Here is a 27134-nt window from a genome sequence, read left to right on the forward strand (position 1 = left end):
TTATTCATATATAGACATGGCGATTCTATGGCATATATTTTATTATACGTGGATGACATTGTTCTTAAAGGCTCTTCTTCACGGCTGCTAACTTACATTATTTCCTTGTTGAGTGTTGAGTTCTCCATGACAGATCTTGGTGATCTTCACTATGTTTTGGGTATTGCAGTTGTTCTGTCCACCACTAGACTATTTTTATCTCAACAAAAATATGCCACTGAAATTCTTGAACGTGCTTCTATGCTCAACTGCAAACCTGCTCGTACTCCAAAAGATATATCCTCCAAACTTGATGGGTCTGGTCTCCCGTTGATGATCCCACATTATATCGTAGCATTGCAGGAGCTCTTCAATACCTTACGTTTGTCGTTTACGAGACCAGATATTATATATGCAGTTCAGCAGATTTGTCTTTACATGCATGATCCCCGTGAACCACATTTTACTGCTCTTAAGCGCATATTGCGCTATATTCGTGGCACTACAGCTCATGGTCTTCAACTATTTTCCTCGTGCAGTCGTGATCTGCTTGCCTGCTCATGGTCTTCAACTATTTTCCTCGTGCAGTCGTGATCTGCTTGCCTACTCTGATGCTGACTAGGGTGGCTACCTGGTTACTCGACGTTCTACAACAGGTTATTGTGTCTTTCTTGGGCAGAATATGATCTCCTAGTCTTCCAAACGCCAGAACACGACATCACAATCTAGTGCAAAAGCTGAATATAGGGGTGTAGCAAATGCTGTTGCAAAGACATTTTGGATTGGTAATCTTCTACTAGAGCTTCATTATTCTCCTCATCGGGCTACTATTGTTTATTGTGACAATGTCAGTGCGGTATTCATGTCCTCTAATCCGGTTCAACATCAACGGACCAAGCACATAGAAATTGATGTTCATTTTGTGAGAGACAAGGTTGCTATTGGACATGTCCGTGTTCTTCATGTTCCCTCGTCTCAATATGCTGATATATTTACGAAGAGTCTACCTTCTATATTATTTCTCGATTTTAGATCCAGCTTAAACGTTCGAGATTCTCCTCCCGTTCTCACTACAGGGGATGTTAGCAGGGCTTATTATTATTATGTTGTATTGGTATATGCTCAGCGCTATAAAGCCGCTATAAAGGCTCTTGTTTGCTTGGTCGTCGATTTGGTTGCCTCAATATGTCTTGGTATTCCCTTTTGTACAGAACATTTTTTATGATTATGGCGTTACACATGAATTTTTTTCTTGACATGCTTGATGTATCTCATTTTTTCTTGACCCAGCTGCTTTCTGATGTTCATAGCACCATATTCCTTGCAAAAGAACGTATTGTTTTCTGATAATTTATTGTTTTAGAAGTTGTAACATACCTATAAATACAAGATAAACACACATTCGGTGTGATGAAAAATAGCTCCCCATGTCGAGCACAAACTACTTCTTTCAATGTTATTGCCATCAAGCACTTTAAAAGCCACTACGACCATATATGCTTTCACTCTACTCATAAAAACATGATGTATCTCATTTATCCACATATGTTGAAGGACAAAAAAAAATATAACATGATAACAAGTACATTAACTGTAGATATATTTAGATAAATACAAGTATAATGAATCCACGGATTTCCGATATAGACACTATTTGTTCTTCATGACAACAATAAAGGTACAACAAATAACATGATGTTAGATGCAAAATATTACACGAAAACTATAAAGACTTGGTATCCACGATTGTGAGTATGTAATCATATTATGCTGCAACAAGCTTCCGTATGTCCTTCTGCATAACAATGCAAAAATTAACATTGTTTTTTGTCACAAAGATAGCTCAAAAGTTGATAATTTTTAACAGAAAGTGTTGTGTACCTCAATCTGGAGAGGGGAAGTAGTAGGAAGGTATCTTTCAACGACTTTTCCAGATTTATCTACTAAAAACTTCTCAAAATTCCACTTCACCAAATCGCCTAATAATCCTCCTGTGCTTGATTTGAGAAACTGATAAATTGGGGCTGTGAATGGGCCGTTTACATCAACCTAGGGCATATAAGATATTAGTCTTGTTGTTTAATCAATTTGATCCAAGATGAAATGAGGAATGGAATAAGAAAGACTATTTGGTTTGATGGAATGGAATGGAGTAACATTTTTTGTTGGAATGCAGGAATGGAACAGATTTTGTTTATTGTATGTCGTAGAATTTAACTTAGTTGACAATCTTTTATCAGAACTTAAAGAACCTACATGAATCTTGTTCAAGAAGAATAGTTTTTTGACTTTGGAAGTCAAATCATATAGAGAATAAGTAGAGAAAACCCCAACAAACCTTATCAAAAATTGGGAACTCTGCTTTGAACCTTGTACAAGCAAATTGTTTAATCTGATCATTTGAACCAGGTTCTTGGAACCCAAACTGATTGCAGGGAAATGCCAGGATTTCAAGACCTACACATAAAGGATTTACAGGTTAAAAACACAAAGCCATAGTAGACCTTATTACAACGATTTACAAGTTGGATGGAATTTTTATTCAACTATTATCAGAAAAACTAATACAATTAGCCTCGTATTTCATCGCTAACCTTGATCTTTGTACTTGTTATAGATTTGAGAGAGCTCTGAGTAGTTTGATGTCGTCAAACCACTGAAAACCCACGTCAATTTGAAGTCAGAAAGGCATAAATCACCTTAATTGCAGTAATAGTATGAGAATCATAGAAGCGGAAACTACCATTGTGATGCAACATTAACGATTAACAAAACCTTTCCCTTGTATTTGGAAAGAGGAACCTCCTTTCGATCAATATCCTGCATCATATAACAATATATCAACACAAATTTTACATGACTCGGTCCATTAAGCAAATACAGAAGGCTGCAATTAAGTGTACCTTTACAGTAAAATCATAGATACTCTTTCCTGTGGTGGCTGCAGCAAAAACCCCAAATTGAGATCGAGAATTCGACGAAACCCCAGAGGAAATCCCAGCTTTTAGAGCAAACCCATGTTGGAAAAACCCTGAATTTGATGACGCTAACAACGATTTAATGGAAGTAACTGTAGAACAAGAGGGAAGAGAGAGGCAAAACGGTTGATGGGTTCGGTTGGATTTAGAGAAATCGAAAAGTGGGGAAGTGAGATTTGAAGAGCAAGGCATGGATGCCATTGTTGAATGTATGATTACAGAAAATAGAAAGTTGTGATTATATGGAATTTTGAGAGTGGGAAAGATGGTTTTGATGTTTAAAAGGGAGTTTTTGATGTTTAAAAGGGAGTTTGGTGAAAGGGTTTACAATGGAAGCTGATGTTGTTTGCTTAGAAAATGTAAGTAGGCACGGGGACACGAGATATCCATCTGTAATGAAAGGCACTCAAGAGTACACACCAGAGTCCACGGCCTAATAAAAGAAGAATCGTATATTCATTTTTTACCTTTTATCTTTTCAATTTTTCTTATCATTTTCTTTTTATTATTTATAACCTAAAAATTGATCATTTTTCATTTTACTATATATATTTTTTGAAAATTAATTAATTATAAAAAAGTATAATTAATAAATATATATATATATATATATAATTAATTAAAAATAAAAGTTATGTAATAAAAACAAAAACACATAATTAAAGATTATATAATAAAGATAGAGAACATTATTGAAAGAGAAAGAAAAAAATCTTAAATGATTAGTCCTTGATCCATATAAATTATAAAATGACTTATTTTCTTTTTATAATTTCTTTTATATTTATTTTTAATTAATTTCATTTAAAAAAGAAAAAGAAAACATTATTAAATACATGGTCCCTATTGTTTTAAAAATATCGCTATTTCAATCTAATTTTTGTTTATGTGAATGTCTTAGTTTCAAAATCTTAGATACTTGGTCCTTGAGTCATATATAAAATACTTATTTACCTTTTTTAATTTTTTTTATATTTATTTTTAACTAATTTTATTTAAAGAAAAAAAAAAACTTAAACCCCACCCCAAATAAAACCAACCTTGCTACCGTCTTATTCCCCTCATCTTCATTGTCATTCTTCTTCTCTTTAGTCGTCAATGCCATTGTAAGTTTTGATGTTCGGATGTGAAACTCCAATGAGATGACTTATATCTAGGGATAGCAAAAAAAAAAAAACTCGAACCTGACGGAGAAACCTGAAACCCAAGCATTTCGGGTCGTTATCGGGTTCGAGGCAGTGAATGGGTTATCCTCGCCCTGCCCTGCCCCGATATATATATATATATATATATATATATATATATATATATATATATATATATATATATATATATATATATATATATATATATATATATATAATGTTTGAATCCTTTTTTATATTAATTGCACACATTCAAATATACAATACTTACTATGGCAATCCTTTTATATATTAACAATCTGCATAATGATTTTTTATATGTTTTGACATATTACACTAAACATAAATCAAATATTTTTTAAATAACATCGAGTTTATTTTATCAAAGTGATGCATCATATGTTTAATTTAAAATGGATGCTAGAACATATATCTTTTTAATAATGTAATTTTTTGTAACATTTTTTATAAAACATCGGGATACCCTAAATCGGAATATAGATTTCGTTATGGATTGTTTAAACCCGATAAGATATCCGAAATCTGATGGGAAAACACGAAACCCAATAAGGTGTCCCAATAAAATACCCGAAAGATATCAGGACGGGTTTAGGAAACCATGTCCCACCCCGAACCTACCTCGTTGCCATTCCTACTTATAGGTGGTAGGGATGTGATCACTACAAACGGTCCTTCTGCTTCTATGGTGAAGCAATCCATCTGAAGTGTGATGGTTCTTCACGGTCTAAAGGGTGATGTTGTTCCGACCAGATTTTTCGACAGGGTTATGGTGCTATCAAAAATATCGATGTATGTTGCATGATTAACTTGTGGTTGATGAGGGGACAATGAATTCATGATTAATAAATAATCAGACAACAGGTTTCTTACAACAAGAGCATCACAACTAAACATGGTGCATGTCCTTGATTCTTTTATGGCATTGGTACTAATGGTGTAGCAGGAACAACTATTTCATTCCTCCAACAAGTTCCTCATACACCCTTTTACCTCTCGTGGAAACAACCGCTCCTTGTGGAAACAATTCCTTTCTTTCTTTTCCCCTTTTTCCCCGGTAGCAACAACCGTCGTTCTGAAACAATGCATGTCAGACATAATGGTGATTTAGGCAAATTAAAAATAAATAAATAATAAAAAATTAGGATTAATCCCTAATATTTGCCACATCTTTTTCATATGATCTAATCTTCAAGACAAAATTAAAATCATGATTGGTTTTATTTTATGGTGTTATAAAATATATTTACTATGGTATTTTATAAAATGAGCTAGATCAAATTGGTTTACATGTCATAAACTTTTAACACTTTTGCACAAACACGGTATTCTTCCAAGCATAAATGCAAGAAGTAAATGAGGTACACAGCAACCAACCTGCTAGATTGTTAGCTAGGCTTAAACGAATCAAGACCTAATAAAATTAGCCATACACTTGAATGAATTTGACCATGTAACACTCCACCTTCCATTGTTGCTTCATAATTCAAAACACGAATACAAGAATTTTCTCATACGTGCAATAAACCAAACCAATTAGTCTCATTCCAAAACAAAAAGTAATAACCATGTCGTTTATACACCAAATAAGATTCATCATTCAATTGTACCAAATGACATGCACCCCATACTTTTTCTCCCACCATACAAAACACCACATACATCATCATGATGCATTCTTGACTCAGCTCATTCTTCTCCTGTTATCCCTGTCTCTATCTCTGCGTTTATCTCTGTCATAGTCTCGTTCTTTCTCCCTGTCTCTACTTGATGACTTTGGTGGTGGTAGGGGTGGTGGGCTTTCACTGCCGCCACGGTGACTCCGGTGACGCTTTCTAGAAGATTCACGCGAATTGTCTCTTTTATCCCCCCTTCGGTCTGTAGATGATAATAACCCTATTGTCATAAAAAGTAAAATTGTATTAGGATGCTATAATAAACTAATAATACACAACTTACGTTGCTATTTCTTGAATTTAGAAAAAGGGATTTTAAAAACTCACTTTTTGATGCATCTTCACTAGAATCTGTTAAGCCATATTTATATTGTAGCTGTTTCTGATGAGCTGCAACTTTCTTTTCAATTTCTTCTTTGTTTTTCATTCCCCTTTCTTCTAAAACTTCACGATATTCAATCAAAGCAGCCTCAATTTGTCTCAACTTTTGCCTGCACATATACAACACAAGCAACCGTGAGAAAATAATATATATATATTTTTTTTTAAATCAAAGTACAATGCTATAAAAGTAACCTCTTCTCTTCACTTAGCCCACTATCGGAAAAAATGTTAGCGTTGCTTAGCGGCTCTGCCACCTCAGCATTGCCGCCGCCACCACCACCACCAGTATTCTCACTTCCAGAAGATGAATAACCTAAAGCAAGATCTTTAGTACTTCTCTTATGTTCATCATCACTTTCATCATCATCTCTAGCCCACTTAGAAACAGGTAATACAGAATCACTTTTCATTTTATTAGGAAACACTTTCAACTCAGGCTGTGGAATCGGAATCGGAATCAACGATTCCGAACCTCTCCCTTCCGACAAAACCTCATGATTCCTTCCTGAAAACCCCACAGGGCCGGAATCGACGTTACTCTCTCTCGGATTCCGTACATTTGAGTATTTCAAATTATCGTTTATCTCATAACCCCTTTGCTTTTCCGACTCTTCTAAATAAAGCAACCGTGCAACCATCACTTCTCGGCCGCCAATAAGGGATAAACCATTGTGGCGGCATCGTCTTTCCAGTTCGGAAAGAGGGAGACTCATTAGTTCTTTTGTGGCGGCGCTTTTGCCTATGGCTAATGCTGCGTCGGAATTGGTGATTCCGAGATCGTTGGAATTGGGGTTGTGTTCGGTTTCTGGGGTGTCGGTGGAAATGGAATGGAATGGGAGAACGCCAGAGTTGCCGGATCTGAGAAATGTGGCGCGTAAACCGTTTACGTAGGCGTCGGAAAATAAGAACCAGTCCGCCCATACTTGAAGAACTTTCAAAACTCGTTCCTGGAAAACAACAGAAAGTTAGTATGAATGGAATGGAATGGGCCATTCCATTGTACAAAACACTACCTTAAGTGCCTCAGCAGTGATTCTTCCAGTGATACCCCTATACAGGTCATTGAAGCTCTCAAGTATATCAGGCAAATTTGCTTCAAATTTGGTTCTGTAAGCAGATGCATTCTTTACAGGAGCACTACTATTGTGAAGAATGTCTGACACAAGCATAAGCCTTGCAACTTTAGTGGGTATTGGTGTTTCTTTAAGAGTCAAAGACTCTGTCAAAACTTCAACTATCTGCAACCAATGCAACTGATTCAGTTTTATAAAAATGACCATTTTACCCCTGTCAAATAGGTGCACGATTACTTACCTCTCCAGCAGCATCAGCATTATCTAATGCAAAACCCATTGCTTCTTTGATTTGAATTCTTTCTAATGTTAGGGCACGAAGCATGTCTTCAAATTCATCTCTTTGTGCATCGGTTAGTGTTCGTTCAGTCTCAACACGCTGTAAAGAAGATTTTTTTTTATTTTTTTAAATCTTTTAAATAGAAATAATAATGCTATAAGCCTATAATAGAAAAAAGATAGTACCCTGCTTCTTCCAGCAGCAAATGTGGCTCCAGTTTCCTCATTTTCTGGACTCTTGGCTGTTGGCAAAGCAGGAGGTACCCATCTAGACAATCAAAAAGTATAAAATTATTGCATATTATTTATAAAGTTATGATTTTTATCCACAAAAAAAAAAAAAACTAATTAAAGATGATGTGTGTAGATGAATAATATACGTTACCTCCCACTACCAGTTATCATAATGAAAGGTTCAGTTCGCCACCTATGCAAAGTATCACCCTGCATTTGTGAAGCCAAAAGTTATTCTTTCAGTTTCATTCAACATAATTTTTCTTTGAAATTCTAGAAATGAATCCTCTCGCCTAATTTTTATTTCTTGAAATGTAATTTCATATCTTGGGAAGCTTGATATAAGAAGTAATTAAGGAAAGTATGTGAACCTGAGCAAAGGAATAGAGCCTCCAAACATAGTAAGTATGTTCCTTAGAGCCAAGTTCAAACAAGAAACTAAAAAGAGGATTCCCACGAACCCTCTCCATTATAGCTTGCTCAAAAGCACAACCTCCATCAAGAACATAAAGAGCCATTGTATCAATTACTTTCCGAAGACGAATATCTTCAAGCAATACAACAGTTATATCTGGCACATTGGGAGTAAGTACCTAAACACCAAGGTTAAAAATGTCAATACATAAACAAAGGATGAAAAAATATATAAAAGTCTGTCAACCTACCAGCTCAGAATTCTGACTTGGGACAGAAGTAACAGGAGGACCAGATGGACCAGACAAGATTACAGTGGCACCCTGCAAACCAAAACCAAAAATAAAAACAATATTCCAATCAGATACTGTTTTCAACCATTAAAACATGCATTTACATTTTACACTACTACTAAATTTATAAAATATAAAAACATTGCATACCTCTTTACTCCTGATGGCCATTTGTCCTGGAGGAGGAGCAGGGAGTGATTGAGAGGGGAGGGAAACCGATTTTCCCCACCCGATATTCAATTCATAATCATAAACAATCACCCCTGCAACAATAAATAACTTTCTTAATATAAGTATAAACATAAACAAACGAAGAGTTAAAAGGGTTTAATTTATTTAACCTTGCATTTCATCTTTTGCAGCTTGTCCATCTGCACGATTCATAAAAGCCACAAAACCACAGTTTTTTTGTCTTTTGCGTTCCTCTTCTGTTCTTGGCCACATGATCTTCACACTAGCAATAGGTCCAAATCTTCCAAATGTACGCAACAGAAAATTTTCATCTACCTGGATTAATTTCGTTATTATAGAAATGAAAAAAAGTTAGTTAGGATTAGGATTCCTTTTGTAAATTAAAAGCATCATGATTCATGACCTCACCTGAGGTGAAAGATTCCCAACATAAAGATTGGTGGTTTGAGGATCCCCATCATCAAAAGATCCAAGCTTTCCACTTGGATCAAATTCATCAGGCAATTCATCAAATCGAGTAGATAGCTGAGTATGTAAAATACAATAGTTTAATCAAGGCTAATGAAGTTTAAACAGATATAGAATGTAGAAATGTAAAGTAGGCTCCATGCCTATAAAAAGGTGTATAATAAGGCTTGAGAGATTGTGATAATTTGTCATCATATAGTTGGATTCTACCATGGTTTTTCTCTGGTTTTGGAGTTTTCCACTTCTATCCTTGTGTTCAATTTTCTCCACTAATTTTTCATTGGGTGAGTGATTAGAAATCTTTGAGACCATTTTCCCAACAAGTGATTTTTTATTTTTATAATACCATATATGATCAATTCTTTTTATTCACATAACTAATCAGATTCAAATTCAATGATTAATCATGTCTTACAGTTGAAGTAGCAGTTTGACGCCCATCATGCCATTGTTCACGTTCTTGGTTTCGTCTTTCTCTCATTTCTTGTTCATGTTTCAACTCCTCCATAAAATAGTCTATATTCCTAGGCTTCCCTTTCCCTTTCTCCTTTGACCTCTCCTCCTCTTTCTGTAGAAATCCACTTTCTAAAATTAGCTTAAAAACAAGATAAACCCACAACTACAAATACAAGATAATCATGGAAAGCTTTAATCGGGATACTAACCTGTTTTTCATGATCTTTACCCTTGGTTGCCATAGGAGGGGGGATGAAAGAAGGAACATACCTGCAGATACAAAACTTTGATGCATAATGTTCAACCCCGGATTACCAGATTACCTGTTCTATACTTCAAAACACACAATAAAATGACCATTTTACCCTGGTCTATAATGGTAATTACTAACTAATTCCCCCATGATCATAAACGATGTAGAAGCACTTTCTAAGGTGGTGGTCCCATGATTATGAAGTAAATGTTGTTTATTAGCAAGGTTAATAACATTTAAAGGAAAGATTTCACCTCTTATCTATGAAATTGGATAAAATCGCAAGTTAGGGCTTATGTTGAGATGTATTGAACTATTGGTTTAAATCATGGAATAATGACGAATGCATGATTTATTTCGTGCAAAAATGACTTAAGTGTAAAGTCACAGATTAGAGATTTATGGGTTCATGTTTTAAGAGCTAAATGAAGATAGAGTGAATTGATTACGTGTTAGCAGATGTTAGATAAAGTGCATATACAAGAAATAAGTGAAAACAACATCAAATTATTAGAACAAAGTGCTAACACTTAAGGAAGGAAGCATCGAAATGTATAATGAAATGAAATGTATTTGGTATTTGACAGCTATTGTAATTAAAAGTTGGAAGCCTAAACTATACGAATGGCACATTGGCACCCCGCACCTATATGAAAGTAGTTTAGTATCATGATTTTAAAGTTTAAACTATATGAATGGCACTTATACGAAAGTATCTTGTTATAACTGAAAGTTGGAAAACTAAACCATAGAAATTGGAAACTATGTTGTTGGGAATCATCAAGAAAGATGATGATGATGGTAACTATTATGTATATCATTCCTTTGTTGATATAAAGATGTTTAATACTTACATAGGATAATATCGGTAAACTGGTATTGTGGCATTGTAATAACATATAAAATGGATTATCCCATTTAATGTCTTTCTTATGTCGAGTATTGAAATAAAGCCTAAAGTGTGTTAGGCTTTAGGTGTATGCTAGTGTAAAGAGGACAAGGATTTGGATATTTTACCCATAACTGATATATGGATGTTTTAACAATGTTGATTCTAGAGATGTCATTGGTATTATGTTACTCACTATGATTTATAGCTTATTCGTTTGTTGTTGTTGGCATAAAAAAACAGGTGCAGATTCTAGGATGAATAGAGAAAGTGTCCAACATTAGTATATCGATACTCGGACTCTCATCTAAAGATATTAAGTACATAAAGAACCTAAAATTGAATTACAAGCAAGAGCCTATTAGCCTTTTTTAGTAGCAATCTAAACAAGATTTAAGCAGAGTTTGATGACATCATCACTTATTGTTTCTATATTCAGAATGCCTTATGGTAAGAGCAGTGTAACATATGAATCAAAAGTGTTGATTTACCTACTCCCCTTCTTTGAACCAGATACATCTTTGGAATTTCCACCTGCGATGCGTGCATGAATAAAAAGGCCCATTTGTTTATTAATGTGTCCATGGAATATAAATCATTCATTATCCATATATGTGCACAAAAAAAAATTCTAAATGACTTAAAAGTTGAAGAACAAAACTGAAAAGTACACACGAGGTCCTATTAACAAACTGACCTGTATCAGGCTTCACTTTCTCATCATTAACTGTTCCTCCTCTGACAAAGGCTTTTAATCCAGGTGCATCATCCCCTTGAAATGATTCCAGAAACTCAGCATATAGACGAGCTGTTTCATCCTCAGCTCTCTGCATAACATAAACAAGTAACAAATGAGTTCTCTATCAAAATATTCACTAAATATACAAAATATAATCACCTAGATAGATATTACCTTTTTCTTTGCCTCTTCTTCTTCACGGTGCTTTTGAAAAGGTGTCTTTTTCCTTGTAATTGAAAAAGAACTCATTTTTCCCCCAAAATCTTTATCTGTTTGCCAAAATGCGTCAAGATTGGAAACAGATTCTAACTTGAACAAACATATACAATTTGTACACAGCCTTCAAGATATGAGTTTAATTATCTTTCTGAAACTTATCTTTTGTTTCAGCCATTTAGAAATCAGTTAAAAAGCATTTTATGATGGCAATTACGTTCTCTGTGACTGCAGAAAAAGAGTGACATGAGATAGGAACCCTTTTATAATCGCATGCCCTCTATCCTAAAGTGAAACATTCCAAAACTGCGAACCCATCGGCCAAATTCCATGAAAACGAGATTCATCTAGAAGCGCATGAAACGCACCAAACATTAGAAGTAAAACCCGCCCTATCATCACCAAATAGGTCCGTTTGCAAAGTTAGAGCGTAACCACAACACGCAGAATCAACATTCTGCATCTTCAACTTATATCAAAAACGAAAGGAACCCTCAATCTCGAATCATTTATTCAGCATCAAAGCTTTTACATTCTTTGGAGGGGTGCCATGTAAACGATTATAGCACACAGATTCTTTTACATATATATATAAATCACAAAATACAGAGTAACACAGGTGACGAAAAAAACCCTAACTTTATACAAAGTAATATTTCAATTACACGTCTTTATCCTATATCGAGAAACGAATACAAGAGCAATAGTTGGAGCGAGAGGGTAAAAGTTACCGCGATCCTTAATCGGAGAAGAAAACTGCTACTCAAAAGAATAATCCGGTCGCCGGTGTTTTGTTTGGGTGCGGCAGACAGCAGTCAGCTGAGAGGTGGACTGGGGAGATAGCCCAGCCGAGGAAGAGCCGATGTGATTTTATTGGGCTGGTGAATAGTAATAATAATAATAATTTTAAGATCACATCATCAAATATCCTATTAATAGGTATTTTAAGAAAAATAAAAGTAATAATATCGATAGTTATTGTTCAAAATGTTAAAACCAATGAATTTATATGTGAACAATAGTGTCTTATATCGAAATTTTAGATTTTGGATTTTAACAAATAGATTTATGGGTGAATAAATTTTGGAAATGATTTCAACTTCTAATAAAATGGTATGTATTTTTTATCTACGAAAGTTCCAAAAGGACATTATTTTATGTCATGATATAACATCTGAATTTCGTATCAAGTTACATCCGAAAACTTTCCATCTGTAAAAGTCAAATTTAAAATATGTGTATTTTCCATACCAAAAAATATATAATAATAATTGAATTAATACTTACCAACATAGACGAAACCAAAAAAAATTTAAGGTGTTCCACCTAAGTTATCAAACTTCTTCAAATCAACCATTATTCTGATTTCTAGGGAATGGGATTAAGATAGAATACTACATAAGCAAGTTAACAAAACAATCATCAAACTATCACAAATAATAAATCGCTTACAAGCAAAAAAAAATGTTGATAGTATATATCACTATCACAATGTTTTTCCTTGGTTCATTATCTTTTATGTAGTAGAATTTAAAAGTATACCCATCAATTAAAGAGCACAAATACGAGTAAAGTGGCCTAAATATGAAAGAACATACCAAATTTCTTATTAAAAATCAAAGTAAAAGTTTATCTAGCGAGCAGTAAAGTAGTTTGAAAGAATCCAAGTTGAAGAAGCAAAAAATCAAAAACAAATAAGCACTTACTTGAATCAAGTATACCACTCCCGCTGCCAAGTTTCTTATTAACAAATTAGAAACAGAAAAGTTTAACATACAATAACATGTTGTTTGTTGCATTGCTATCCCATTCTAGTTGCCAACTTCGATTAAAAGGACTAGAAACGACGATGTTGTGTGCATGTTATTCCTTCTGATTTGGTGTTGATTTGAGCGAAATGGGATTTGAGTTTCCGACTAATTCAAAGAGGGTGGTCCTACCATAGTGAAAAATAAATTAAGAATTTGAAGGTGGGCATAGGCTTACTCTTACTCTAAAGTGGCTATGTCCTTAATTACCAACACTACAATGCATAAAATAAATATGGCATAAGTTGCATGCTTAACTACTCTTAACCACAAATAAATATGACACATAGCTTTTGCGAGTTTCTAACTTTTAGTTTTTAATAAATAAATAAAAACTGAAAAGAAAACTTCGCTGCCGATAGTAGTTTGTAACTTTTTGGTTAAAAAAAACTTAAAATTCAAAAACTACTTCAACTTACGTTCAACAAAAATGTCTTAGATTTTAACAAATTGACTTAAATGCCCTTTAAAAAAATATATCCATACGTTTAATAATGATCTTATGCGATTAAATATAAATATATATTTTTAACAAGTACGATGTCTTTTTTTCGAAATAAATATGTCATCGATTTTATAATTCATTAATATTCATCTAATATAATAATAAACATTTATTATATGAATTTATAAACAAAAATAAATATTATACAATAATATTGTTTTTTTCTAATGCCAAAATACTTGTAATATGTAAAAATATGTTTGGTCTAGGTTATTACAAAATTGAAAAGTCTTATTTACTTTATTTGTAAAAAAAACACCAGTTACATTATGTTTGGCGTAAGCGAATTATTAGCTAAAAAAACTAGTTGATGGTTGGAAAACTAGTTGTTATATTAGTTGATAGCTGAGAAACTAACTGATGAAAAATGACATTTGGTAAACTAGCTAAAATATATGAAATGATATAAAAAAGTCATTTAGTGTTTTTTATAATTAATTAAGAACATATTTGGAAAATTAATAAAAAGCTTCCTAAAAGTTAGGGAATGTTTGACGTATTAGCTTAAAATCTAGTTGCTAGCTGAAAAAGATAGTTGATAAAAAATGATGATCGGTAAAAACTAGCTTATAAGCTAACTGGAAGATATAAAATTACATAAAGTGTATTTAGAAAAATATGATTTTTATAATTAATCAAGGGTATATTTGGAAAAATTTTAAAGAGCTACCGAAAAGTTGGTTTGTAACACTCGATTCAAGGTATTTTACATTTTGACCCTTGGGATGAAATTTTTTTGCGAAATTGGTCCCTTAAAGCATTAAATGAAAATCTAGAGGTTGTGTGAGTACGTTGGGCGTACGTGGCTAGGGGTCAAACCCTAAATTTTAGGCTTTGGACCCTATTTAAACAACCTTATGCCCCAATGTTCTCTCCTTACCAACCTCCATTACCCCCTTTAAGCCTCATTTCGAAACCCTGACTTATTTAAAGAGATTTGATCCTTATGTGTGTGTTTTGGTGGGTTTTTGGTGAATCTTGAAGAAGAAGAATCTTGGTGAAGGGGCATTGATCAATTTAGAGCTTGTAGATCAAAATTTTACTCACATTTCTCATCTTCATAGAGGTATAAAGTCTTGACCTTGGTTATTTTATGCTTTGATCTAGATCTAGTGGAGTTTTGGACATATTTTGGCCCATGTATAAGATCTAGTGGGGATTTGTCACTCCATAGGTTTTGAGTTTGTAACGCCCTCTTCCGAATTGATTCCTAATTCGAGGTTACGGCCCGAAGATCGATCATCATAAGGATTAGGGCCTTTGAAATGTGAGATATAGGCCTATTTGGGTGCGATTGATGTATTTGAAGTGATCCGGGTGTTCGGTTCGTGTTTTGGAGCCTAAGGGTATTTCAGTAATGTGTCAGTTCGGGCTTTGGTGAAAATTGGATTTTTTTCGGAAGGTCTTAAGGATGGTATGAGTTAATAGAAGTGTAGGGTTTCTCGTTATCTTTCCGTGGATATAAGGATTGTCGAAAACGGTCTTATAACGAATAAGTTATGGTCTTCGGAAGTTTGGTGGTTTTCAGGTTTAGTCGGGTACATGGGTACTAGTGAAGAGAGCAGTACGCGGGTATACCTTGGCGTACATGGGCGTACTGACCAGGATGGTCATGCGTGCTCTTCGGAGTACACTTGGCGTACCATATGTACGTTGGACGTACTCCAATCAGACCCAAACCCAATTTTAGGGTCTTGGACCCTATTTAAGCTCCTTATCTCATAACCTAACCCTAATATCTTCAGCCTCTGTCACACCCCCAAACTAGAACGGTGGAAACGTTCGAGGGCGGACGACGTCATGTACAGTATCACAACAAATGTAAAATAGTAAAAGAAGCAACAACATCCATTGTGTTAATATTAAAGAGTTTGGATTGTATTCAAATCACACATGATATACTCTAAAAGTAAATAACAAAAACAAAGACTTAAGGCTACTATGCTCCGTCTTCACAAGATCTGCGCATGTACCTGTCTACTGTTTATCCTGAGAATACAAGTGATTTTGAAAGTGTATCAACATTTAAGTTGGTGAGTTCATAAGCATTTTTGTGTTCAAAAGGTACATTCTTTATTCTTTGAAAGTGTTACGGTGTTTCTCCAGAAAATCCTATATTTTCTTATTAGTTGGATGGGATGTAGTCTTAGTACCTTAAGACAAAAATTGTATAAGTTCTTTTATTTAAAGAATGATGCTTTGAAATAAATGATCTCATTTGTTTCCAGAAAGTTAAATTGTAAATCGTTTACTTGTAAAATGATGATGTTTATCCCGGAAAATCCTATATTTTCCATGAGTTGACTTGTAGTCTAATATGAAACAAGATCGAAAAGTGTAAGTAAATATGTCATACTTAGCTTGAATAACTTATAGTTTTATTATCAAATAAAACTAGTTGAAAATGTGTTTACTCTAGATTCTGAATGTGATAATAATATCTTATTAGGATTACTTAATACAAATGAGTTATATATAAAAAAAACCATAAAGATTCTACTCCTTAAGTTTATTTGAGAAGCATATTACTACGCGCATGAGTCATTGTCTCAGCGTGCGAGTTCTTATAACCATACTAGACGTCAGTACCGATGTTGACATTTGTCACCCCGGGGACTGTAGCTAACAGTCAGGGTGCGGAATCGTCAGTCCCGTATAGATCTATATACAAGTATCACGCTCTCCCTCCAGAAGACTCTGGTTATAAGTGAGGACTTTCGTTGGGTACTACGCAAAGTCATTGTCTCGCAAAATGTAATGCTAACAACGAGTTCACGAGTAATACGGTGAAAAACCTTTTAGTAAATAAAAATACAAATCTTTATTTATATATGTTTACGATAAAAAGAGTGGATTGACTCATAAATTATACTTAATATAATTTATATGCTTGTTTTCATATTGTTTTTCTTTCTTAGTAAAATAACCTAAAATTTCCATAAACTATACCTATCATTGTTTATATTCATGTTATTTATGAAATAAAACTTCGTTATTAACAACTTTAAAAGTTTACAAGTTTGATAAGAACGTTTATTTTATGTAATCGATATTTTCGTGAAATAAATACATAAAGTGTAAGAAAAACATAATCAACAGCTTGTATTTTAAACGCAAGATTTCTTGTGTTATACTTGTATTCCCCCCCCCCCCCCCCCCCTTTAAAACTTGAAGAAAAATATGAAAATGTAGGGGTATGAACTCACTTGATAACTGGTGATTTGGACAACGTTTCGTTTCTAAGAATGAGCTTTCTTGACATAACTGCGATTTTCTGTTGAAAAACAGGCTTCACTCGGGCAGCACTTCAAGTGGAAAGAGGTTAGCTTCTCAGGAGCTTTGGGGCCAGAGTTTGGATACGTAACTGGGGCGTCAGGGTAGTCTCGAGGGGCTTGGAAGTGAGAAAGGGTAGGAGAGAGGTTGGAAAATTGGCCCTAAAACCGGAGGCTTCTCATCCTAGTTATAGGCTGGACTGACCCTCGTACGTGGGGCGTTCCTGCGAAGAACGTTGGGTGTTCTGGGGCGCAGGGCGCTCCCTCGTACGCAACGCGTTCTGGTAGTCTTCTTGCGTCATCACTTACCGACCTTCGGACACGACTTGTGATGCGATGTAACACCCAGAGTCAGAAAGACCAAGAAAAGAAAGGAAAGGCTCTAAGCCAAGAGTCAACTCGTCGAGTCCAGGGAGGAATTCAACGAGTCAGACCGGGATCCGGGCATAGAGTAAGTGACTGACTCGGCGAGTCGGCTAGTGGACTCAGCGAGTTTGGTCTGGATGAGGAAAACCCTAATCCCGGGGGTTGTGCCCTATTTAAAGTGATGGGTTTTGAGCATTCTAACACTTCCTAAGTGTACATGCAACCCTAATAACCTTGGATCTATGTTTGTCTAATTATCATGCAAAGTTGAATTCCAAGGTTATATTCCTATCTAGCATACATGGGGAACAATTTTTAACTTGAATGAAAGATAGAATAACTTACCTTGTTGTTGCTTATGTTCCTTGAAACTTTGTGAGCCTAGCACCCCAAGTGTGATGCCTCAAATGCTTCACACAACACCAAATGCTCTTGTAAAGACTTTTGAGAGAATACACACTTCTTGAAATCGGCCTAGCCCTCTTGTTTCATATGTGTAGCCGATTTTGGTGGAGAATGGGATCCTTATATAGTGTTGACACATCTAGGGTTACACCATGTAAACCCTAATGTGTCATGACTCTTCATTTCCATGACCCATGGGTTTGTAACTCCCATGGAGCATCCATGGTGCATCCTATGGGTGGAACCCAACTTGATAATCCATGGAGCCTCTTAGCCCACTATACAAGATATGAATGATTTACATAATCAACCCATATATTTAATTAGTTATCTTTTGATCACTTAATTAATTCGAAATTAATTCTTTGATCAAACTAATCAGATAATATTATTAATATATTAGAACTTATAATATATTAATAATCTCCAAGTGTTATTCCTCTCATTTAGTCTATCCAATTGCATGGTGCCATGCAACCCAAATGGACCATGCCGGGTCGGGTCAAGTACTGACTAGAAATAGTTATGGACTTGGACACCTTATCCAACAGTCTCCCACTTGGATAAGTCTAATAACTATAATTCCAGTACTTTAGGAACCGACCGACAATCGTAGCTCTTTCAAGGTCTCTCGGAACTGAGAAGATGTTGATACGCCATTTAAGATAAGTGATCATATAATCCTCTGTTCTAGATATCAGCCGGACAAATACATGGAACAATGTCTTACTTATTGTCCAGCAGTTTGTTTCTCGATTTCCGATTTGTTTGACAAAGAACTTAATTGAACACATCAACTTAGTTCTGACCGGGCCCGATACATAGGTCAAAACAAAATCATCGAGGGGCCCAGATATCAGCTTCTAATCCAAGAAGGAACAGATAAACTTCGACTCATATGTTTGTTCTACCACTCATTGAATTATACACAAAAGCACGTTTTATAACATCGAGTTACCAATGCATTTTCGTACAATCAATGCATAACCAACTTGTAAGTAACAAATCATATCTCTAGGTTTGAAGACTTATATGATATTACCGTCTCACGATCACTCGAGATAAATTCCATGAAGTGATTCCAATGAGCGTGGGTTGAGTCCAATGCTCAGAACTTATGAGCACTCATGATTGTTGTAGCCTTGTCCAACACCGTAGACCTCTGCAACCAATCATGACAGTCTTGATTCATACCTACTTCCGACATATGACCGACTGTGGAGGTTTGAATAATATGTTATACCAAACAAAATTATTCTGGAAGTCAAAACATGCAAAAGAAATATAGTAAACGATCGACAAGAGATAGCAACACTTTACTCATAAATAAAACACCTTTTATTCATCATCTAATGTCAATTACACTTTACAAATTTCTATGTTATCTAACTACTAAATCTAATATCATCCTTCAGCCCTATGCTCCGAGCATGCTGGAGATGCTTAACCCGAGTCAGTCCCTTCGTGAGGGGATCTGTTGGGTTCTCATCCGATGATACCCTCTTTGCCACGAGGAGTCCTTCTTCTATCCGATGTCTGATAAAATGGTATTTTCTGTCGATGTGTCTGGATCTCCCGTGATCCCTTGGTTCCTTGGCTAAGGCAACAACGCTTTCACTATCATAGAAAATTTCCATTGGCTCTTTAATAGCTGGTACAACTCCAAGGTCTCCAATGAAGTTCTTCAGCCATATCGCCTCTTTTGCCGCCTCGCTAGCTGTAATATACTCTGATTCACAAGTTGAATCAGCCACTGTCTCTTGCTTGGAACTCTTCCAAGAAATTGCTCCTCCGTTTAGGGTAAAGACCCAGCCCGACTGAGAGCAGAAATTATCCCTATCAGTCTGGAAGCTAGCATCACTATACCCTACAACTCTCAAGTCATCACTCCCACCGAGGGTAAGGACCCAATCCTTAGTCCTCCGTAGGTACTCGAGGATATTCTTTACCGCAGTCCAGTGTGCCTTGCCAGGGTTCCCCTGATACCTGCTAACCATGCTCAGTGCAAAGGCTACATCAGGTCGAGTACACGTCATTGCATACATGATCGATCCTACAGCCGAAGCATAAGGTATTCGACTCATTTCTGCAATCTAAGCATCAGTGCTAGGGCTTTGTGTCTTACTCAATCTGGCGTTACTCTGGATGGGTAACTCTCCTTTCTTGGAGTCCTGCATGCTGAATCTCTTCAGCACCTTATCCAAGTAGGTACTCTGACTAAGTCCAATTAGTCTTTTGCTCCGATCTCTCAAGATCCTTATCCCTAGAATATAGGCAGCTTCTCCTAGGTCCTTCATAGAGAAACACTTCCCAAGCCAGGACTTAACTTTCTGCCGAGTTGGGATGTCATTTCCTATGAGTAGTATGTCTTCCACATACAATACCAAAAAGCTAACTATACTCCCACTAGCCTTGACATACACGCAAGACTCATCTTCACTCCTAGAAAAGCCAAATTCCTTGACCTTTTCATCAAAGCAAAGATTCCATCTGTGAGGTGCTTGCTTTAATCCATAAATGGATTTCTCAAGCTTACACACTCTATTAGGGTACTCGTTGCTGACAAAACCCTCTGGCTGACTCATGTAAACATCTTCAGCCAACTTTCCATTAAGGAAAGCGATTTTGACATCCATTTGCCATATTTCATAGTCATGAAATGCAGCTATGGCTAACAGAACCCGAATAGACTTAATCTTGGCTACTAGAGAAAAGGTCTCATCATAGTCCACTCCAGGAATTTGAGAGAAGCCCTTTGCAACCAGTCGAGCCTTATAAGTGTGTACTTTACCATCCATGTCGTTCTTCTTCTTGAAGACCCATTTGCACCCTACTGTCTTACGACCTGGTACATTCTCAACCAAGTTCCAAACTTGATTGTCATACATGGACTGTATTTCGCTGTCCATTGCCTCTTTCCACTTGGCTGACTCAGGGCCTGCCATAGCTTCCGCGTAACTGTTAGGTTCATCCAAACCTATCAGTGTCTCATCACTGATAAGTGTATCACCTTCTGCAGTAATGTGGAATCCATAGTAATGCTCAGGAGCATTCCTAACCCTTGTGGACCGCCTCAGAGGTACAGACTTGTCAATTGGCTCAACAGGAGTTTCCTCCTCAAGTTGAGTGCTAGGGTTCGAAGTTCCTTCACCGCTTGACTCTTGAATTTCTTCAAGATCAACTTGCCTCCCACTGTTTCCTTGGCTTATGAACTCTCTCTCTCTCTCTCTAAAGAAAGCCCTCCTAGCTACAAAGACCACATTTTCACTAGGTCTGTAGAAGAGGTAACCAAAGGATTGTTATGGGTAGCCGATGAAAATACACCTCTCGCTTTGAGGTTCGAGCTTATCATGAGTCTCGCGTCTCACGAAAGCCTCGCAACCCCAAATCTTGATGTGGTCTAGTTTAGGCACTTTACCAGTCCACATCTCGTGAGGAGTTTTGGCAACTTTCTTTGTAGGGACTGGATTAAGGATATGGGCGGCAGTCTCTAAGGCATACCCCCAAAATGAGATTGGTAGCGAAGCTCGACTCATCATGGAATGAACCATATCCAACAAGGTTCGATTACGCCTTTCAGCCACACCATTCAACTGTGGTGTCCTGGGAGGTGTCAATTGTGAGACTATCCCACATTCCCTTAGATAGTCAAGGAACTCTGAACTAAGATACTCACCACCACGATCGGATCGAAGAATCTTAATGTTCCTACCCAATTGATTCTCGACTTCCTGTTTAAATTCCTTAAACTTTTCGAAAGTCTCTGACTTATTCTTGATCAAGTAGACATATCCATATCTACTGTAATCATCAGTAAAAGTCAAATAATAACGATTAGCATCCCTTGTGGCATGTTTGAATGGTCCACACACATCCGTGTGTACAAGGTCCAACAAACCTTCACCCCTCTCACACGAGCCTGTGAAGGGTGACTTTGTCATTTTTCCAAGTAAGCATGACTCGCAACTATCATCTGACTTTAGGTCAAATGACTCCAAGACTCCATCCTTTTGGAGTTGGCCTATGCGTTTCTTGCTTATATGTCCAAGACAACAATGTCATAATGATGCTTTATCCAAGTTATTATTATTCACAGAATCAATACACAATACAGTATTTCCTGAGTTATCAACCACAGATACTGTTTCATACACGCCATCACAAGGTAATGCTTTAAAATAAAGAACATTATTAAAGAAAGCATTAATCGAACCAACTTCATTATCAAATGAAAAGGTGAAACCTTGTTTATACAATGCATGAAAGGAAATAATATTTCTTGCCATTTCTGGCGAATAACAACACTTATTCAAATCTAAACTAAACCCACTACTTAGCGATAAAGTATAAACTCCAATCTTGGTGACAGGTAAAGCTTTCCTATTCCCCATGATTAGGTTTATTATTCCTTACTCCACATTCTCACTTCTTCTTAGTCCCTACAAGTCACAACAAATATGAATACCACAACCGGTATCAAGGACCCAAGATTTAGAATGGGGTGAGTTATTAGAAATGATAGTGTAAATACCTGCATGGTTGGGTTTAACTTTCCCATCCTTTACATCTTGCTGGTATTTTGGGCAGTTCCGCTTCCAATGTGATTTTTCATGGCAATAGAAGCATTCAGCCTCTTTTGGGTCAGAAGAAGGAGTGATGAAACCTTTCTTGGTTCCACTTGAAGAAGAACCATCAAGGGTCCGAGCCTTGGTACCCTTTGAAGAGCTCTTTCTCTTCTTCCCTCGACTTTTCCCGATTGCCAAAACTAGAGTAGAGTTTGGAGTAGGAGTGTTAACAACCGACTTCCCCTTAAGACCTGTTTCTGCAGTCTTGAGAAGTCCCTGAAGTTTGCTGAGTGTGACCTCTTCCTTATTCATGTGATATGTCATGCAGAATTGATCATAGCACGATGGTAAGGAGTGCAAAATGATATCTATTCCAAACTCCTCATGGAAGTTCACGTTAAGCTTCAGCAATCGATCCACATACCTTTGCATTTTCTGCATGTGGCTCGTGACGGATTCCCCATCCTTCATCATGGTTGTTATCATGGAGTAGATGATTTCATACCTCTCTTGTCGTGCACTTTGATGGTATCTTTCCATCAGATCTTGGTGCATTTCATAAGGGTAGAAATCCTCATAAGACTTTTGGAGTTCTGCTGTCATCGTGGCCATCATGATGCATGCCACCTTGGTAGCATCCCTTTCACGTGCCTGAAAGTCAGCGATCTCCTGGGGAGTTGCAGTGGTCTCATCAATCTCCTTAAGCTCCTTGTCAAGGACATATTCTTTGTCCTCGTAGCGGGTAATCATCCTGATGTTTATGATCCATTCATTGAAGTTGGATCCATCAAAAGTGACTTTCCCACACAAGTTCATAAGAGTAAAGGAGCCATTAGGATTAGAGCCAGAAGCAGCATTGTTTGAAGACATCTGAAGGAAGAGGACAAGATTAGTTTAGATATTAAGAGAGTCCTTAATAAAACACCCAAATGTAATATTAAGGCTAGGATCCAATCACAATATATTATAACTTAGAAGAGGTATGCCGTAATCCAAGCTATAACATATTTGAAAGGTAGGTGAATGACGATTCACCAATTTCCACCACAAAAAAAAACAAAATATTAAATATTAGGTTTTTTGTTTGGTTAGAAATTTCTAGATTCAATGAACTTTTCAAAGGCATGTTTCAATCTCGAGTGTACCCTCCAAGTTTTGTGACTGGGATACCGAGGATCACAAAACGAGGTGTGAAGTAACCATGCAAATCACTTGGTACCCTTAAAGTTTATCACTCAATCAATGTGCCGGTAAACCACACACGCTCCACCGATACTATAATAAACCTTAAGTCACCCTTTACCTACCTTGTTAAGTCCAAGTTAGTGTGCCGGTTAACCACACACGCTCCACCAATGACTTAAACAAAGTGTAAAGTGTAATTTCATGGATTAGCACCTTATTCACATTTTTCCTAAAGTAACTAAGATTGGGAATTTAATAAAATATTTAGTTACTTTATAATATTCATCATACTTTTAATGAGAATTTATAAGTCCTTGTCCTACCCGTTCGGCTAACGACCCTCCATCAGTCAAGCAAACGGTGGACACCCATTAAGTTGCCATTTTATAGGCAACAACCTTATACCCACCTTATAGACCGGCTTCGTGAATGAGGCGTACTAGCTGTAAGACGACTTTAATCTTATACATATATATATATATATATATATATATATATATATATATATTATTAACTTATAATATTATAAGTATAAGGGTAGAATTTTAACTTTTAAAATTCTAAGGGTTGGAACTAAAGTTTTAGCATGACTTTACTTGTTCCAAAACTTGAGGGCAAGTTTTGTAAACTTTCAAAACTTTTCATTTCTTGTAACTTATGAGTTTATTAGAGTAATAAAAATGAAGACTCTTCATTTTTCTAACTCTCGTGTTCTTTTAATGGTTTTAATTCAAGTGACTTTTGGTTTTCCATAACTTGAGGACAAGTTATGGACTCCATTAAAACACATTATGATCAAGAATTAAACTACCACATAGGTTACAAATAATTCCTATGATCATCTAAACATCATAAGATCAAGAACATGAACATGAACACTTTCATGAATCAAAACTACACTTAAAACTTTGTAATTTTTGATAACTAGTTGTTGTAAATGGATTAGCAAAGACATTACACCATCTAAAACAAGTTTTCAAGTACCAAAACAGTTTAGGGTAATGTTTCTAGTCCATTTCCAGCAACTAAAGTCGAAAATCTGCACTTTGTGGCTCCTACTCGCCGAGTGCATGAACCTACTCGGTGAGTAGGTTGAAGATACAAGTGAACTCGGTGAGTCTCCCCATGGACTCGGCGAGTTCATCAGGCAGACATCAAGCTTTTCGACTTTTTTCAACTTTTTTCAACTTTTAAGCACAAATAACAAACAAACAAGCCTAGGCTCTGATACCACTGATGAGTTTTGAGCATTCTAACACTTCCTAAGTGTACATGCAACCCTAATAACCTTGGATCTATGTTTGTCTAATTATCATGCAAAGTTGAATTCCAAGGTTATATTCCTATCTAGCATACATGGGGAAAAAATTTTAACTTGAATGAAAGATAGAATAACTTACCTTGTTGTTGCTTATGTTCCTTGAAACCTTGTGAGCCTAGCACCCCAAGTGTGATGCCTCAAATGCTTCACACAACACCAAATGCTCTTGTAAAGACTTTTGAGAGAATACACATTTCTTGAAATCGGCCTAGCCCTCTTGTTTCATATGTGTAGCCGATTTTGGTGGAGAATGGGATCCTTATATAGTGTTGACACATCTAGGGTTACACCATGTAAACCCTAATGTGTCATGACTCTTCATTTCCATGACCCATGGGTTTGTAACTCCCATGGAGCATCCATGGTGCATCCTATGGGTGGAACCCAACTTGATAATCCATGGAGCCTCTTAGCCCACTATACAAGATATGAATGATTTACATAATCAACCCATATATTTAATTAGTTATCTTTTGATCACTTAATTAATTCGAAATTAATTCTTTGATCAAACTAATCAGATAATATTATTAATATATTAGAACTTATAATATATTAATAATCTCCAAGTGTTATTCCTCTCATTTAGTCTATCCAATTGCATGGTGTCATGCAACCCAAATGGACCATGCCGGGTCGGGTCAAGTACTGACTAGAAATAGTTATGGACTTGGACACCTTATCCAACAGTCTCCCACTTGGATAAGTCTAATAACTATAATTCCAGTACTTTAGGAACCGACCGACAATCGTAGCTCTTTCAAGGTCTCTCGGAACTGAGAAGATGTTGATACGCCATTTAAGATAAGTGATCATATAATCCTCTGTTCTAGATATCAGCCGGACAAATACATGGAACAATGTCTTACTTATTGTCCAGCAGTTTGTTTCTCGATTTCCGATTTGTTTGACAAAGAACTTAATTGAACACATCAACTTAGTTCTGACCGGGCCCGATACATAGGTCAAAACAAAATCATCGAGGGGCCCAGATATCAGCTTCTAATCCAAGAAGGAACAGATAAACTTCGACTCATATGTTTGTTCTACCACTCATTGAATTATACACAAAAGCACGTTTTATAACATCGAGTTACCAATGCATTTTCGTACAATCAATGCATAACCAACTTGTAAGTAACAAATCATATCTCTAGGTTTGAAGACTTATATGATATTACCGTCTCACGATCACTCGAGATAAATTCCATGAAGTGATTCCAATGAGCGTGGGTTGAGTCCAATGCTCAGAACTTATGAGCACTCATGATTGTTGTAGCCTTGTCCAACACCGTAGACCTCTGCAACCAATCATGACAGTCTTGATTCATACCTACTTCCGACATATGACCGACTGTGGAGGTTTGAATAATATGTTATACCAAACAAAATTATTCTGGAAGTCAAAACATGCAAAAGAAATATAGTAAACGATCGACAAGAGATAGCAACACTTTACTCATAAATAAAACACCTTTTATTCATCATCTAATGTCAATTACACTTTACAAATTTCTATGTTATCTAACTACTAAATCTAATATCATCCTTCAGCCCTATGCTCCGAGCATGCTGGAGATGCTTAACCCGAGTCAGTCCCTTCGTGAGGGGATCTGTTGGGTTCTCATCCGATGATACCCTCTTTGCCACGAGGAGTCCTTCTTCTATCCGATGTCTGATAAAATGGTATTTTCTGTCGATGTGTCTGGATCTCCCGTGATCCCTTGGTTCCTTGGCTAAGGCAACAACGCTTTCACTATCATAGAAAATTTCCATTGGCTCTTTAATAGCTGGTACAACTCCAAGGTCTCCAATGAAGTTCTTCAGCCATATCGCCTCTTTTGCCGCCTCGCTAGCTGTAATATACTCTGATTCACAAGTTGAATCAGCCACTGTCTCTTGCTTGGAACTCTTCCAAGAAATTGCTCCTCCGTTTAGGGTAAAGACCCAGCCCGACTGAGAGCAGAAATTATCCCTATCAGTCTGGAAGCTAGCATCACTATACCCTACAACTCTCAAGT

The 27134-nt window shown here is 36.2% G+C and overlaps 2 protein-coding genes across 2 annotated transcripts; both read right to left on the reverse strand.

The window, feature by feature from the left end:
- Positions 1 to 1562: 1562 nt before the first annotated feature.
- On the reverse strand, positions 1563 to 3360 carry LOC145053108 (putative phospholipid hydroperoxide glutathione peroxidase). The gene is made up of 6 exons (XM_079001093.1): positions 2883 to 3360; positions 2723 to 2799; positions 2574 to 2635; positions 2318 to 2436; positions 1861 to 2028; positions 1563 to 1774 (listed from the first exon to the last, which is right to left on the reverse strand). Exons 1-6 carry the CDS (start codon positions 3156 to 3158, stop codon positions 1745 to 1747), a joined length of 732 nt encoding a protein of 243 aa, XP_078857219.1. The 5' UTR covers positions 3159 to 3360; the 3' UTR covers positions 1563 to 1744.
- A 2204-nt stretch (positions 3361 to 5564) lies between these two features.
- On the reverse strand, positions 5565 to 12573 carry LOC145053109 (protein RRC1-like). Its single transcript, XM_079001094.1, has 18 exons — positions 12418 to 12573; positions 11645 to 11739; positions 11429 to 11558; positions 11223 to 11265; positions 9799 to 9859; positions 9549 to 9701; positions 9074 to 9190; positions 8815 to 8980; positions 8624 to 8736; positions 8432 to 8503; positions 8138 to 8359; positions 7918 to 7976; positions 7719 to 7800; positions 7495 to 7632; positions 7194 to 7418; positions 6373 to 7127; positions 6124 to 6287; positions 5565 to 6016 (listed from the first exon to the last, which is right to left on the reverse strand). The coding sequence occupies exons 2-18, from the start codon at positions 11717 to 11719 to the stop codon at positions 5805 to 5807; spliced, it is 2787 nt and encodes a 928-aa protein (XP_078857220.1). The 5' UTR covers positions 11720 to 11739; positions 12418 to 12573; the 3' UTR covers positions 5565 to 5804.
- Positions 12574 to 27134: the final 14561 nt, after the last annotated feature.

Source organism: Lactuca serriola, chromosome 5 (assembly GCF_051521515.1).
Source record: "Lactuca serriola cultivar US96UC23 chromosome 5, Lser_US96UC23_V15, whole genome shotgun sequence".
Lineage (NCBI taxonomy): Eukaryota > Viridiplantae > Streptophyta > Magnoliopsida > Asterales > Asteraceae > Lactuca > Lactuca serriola.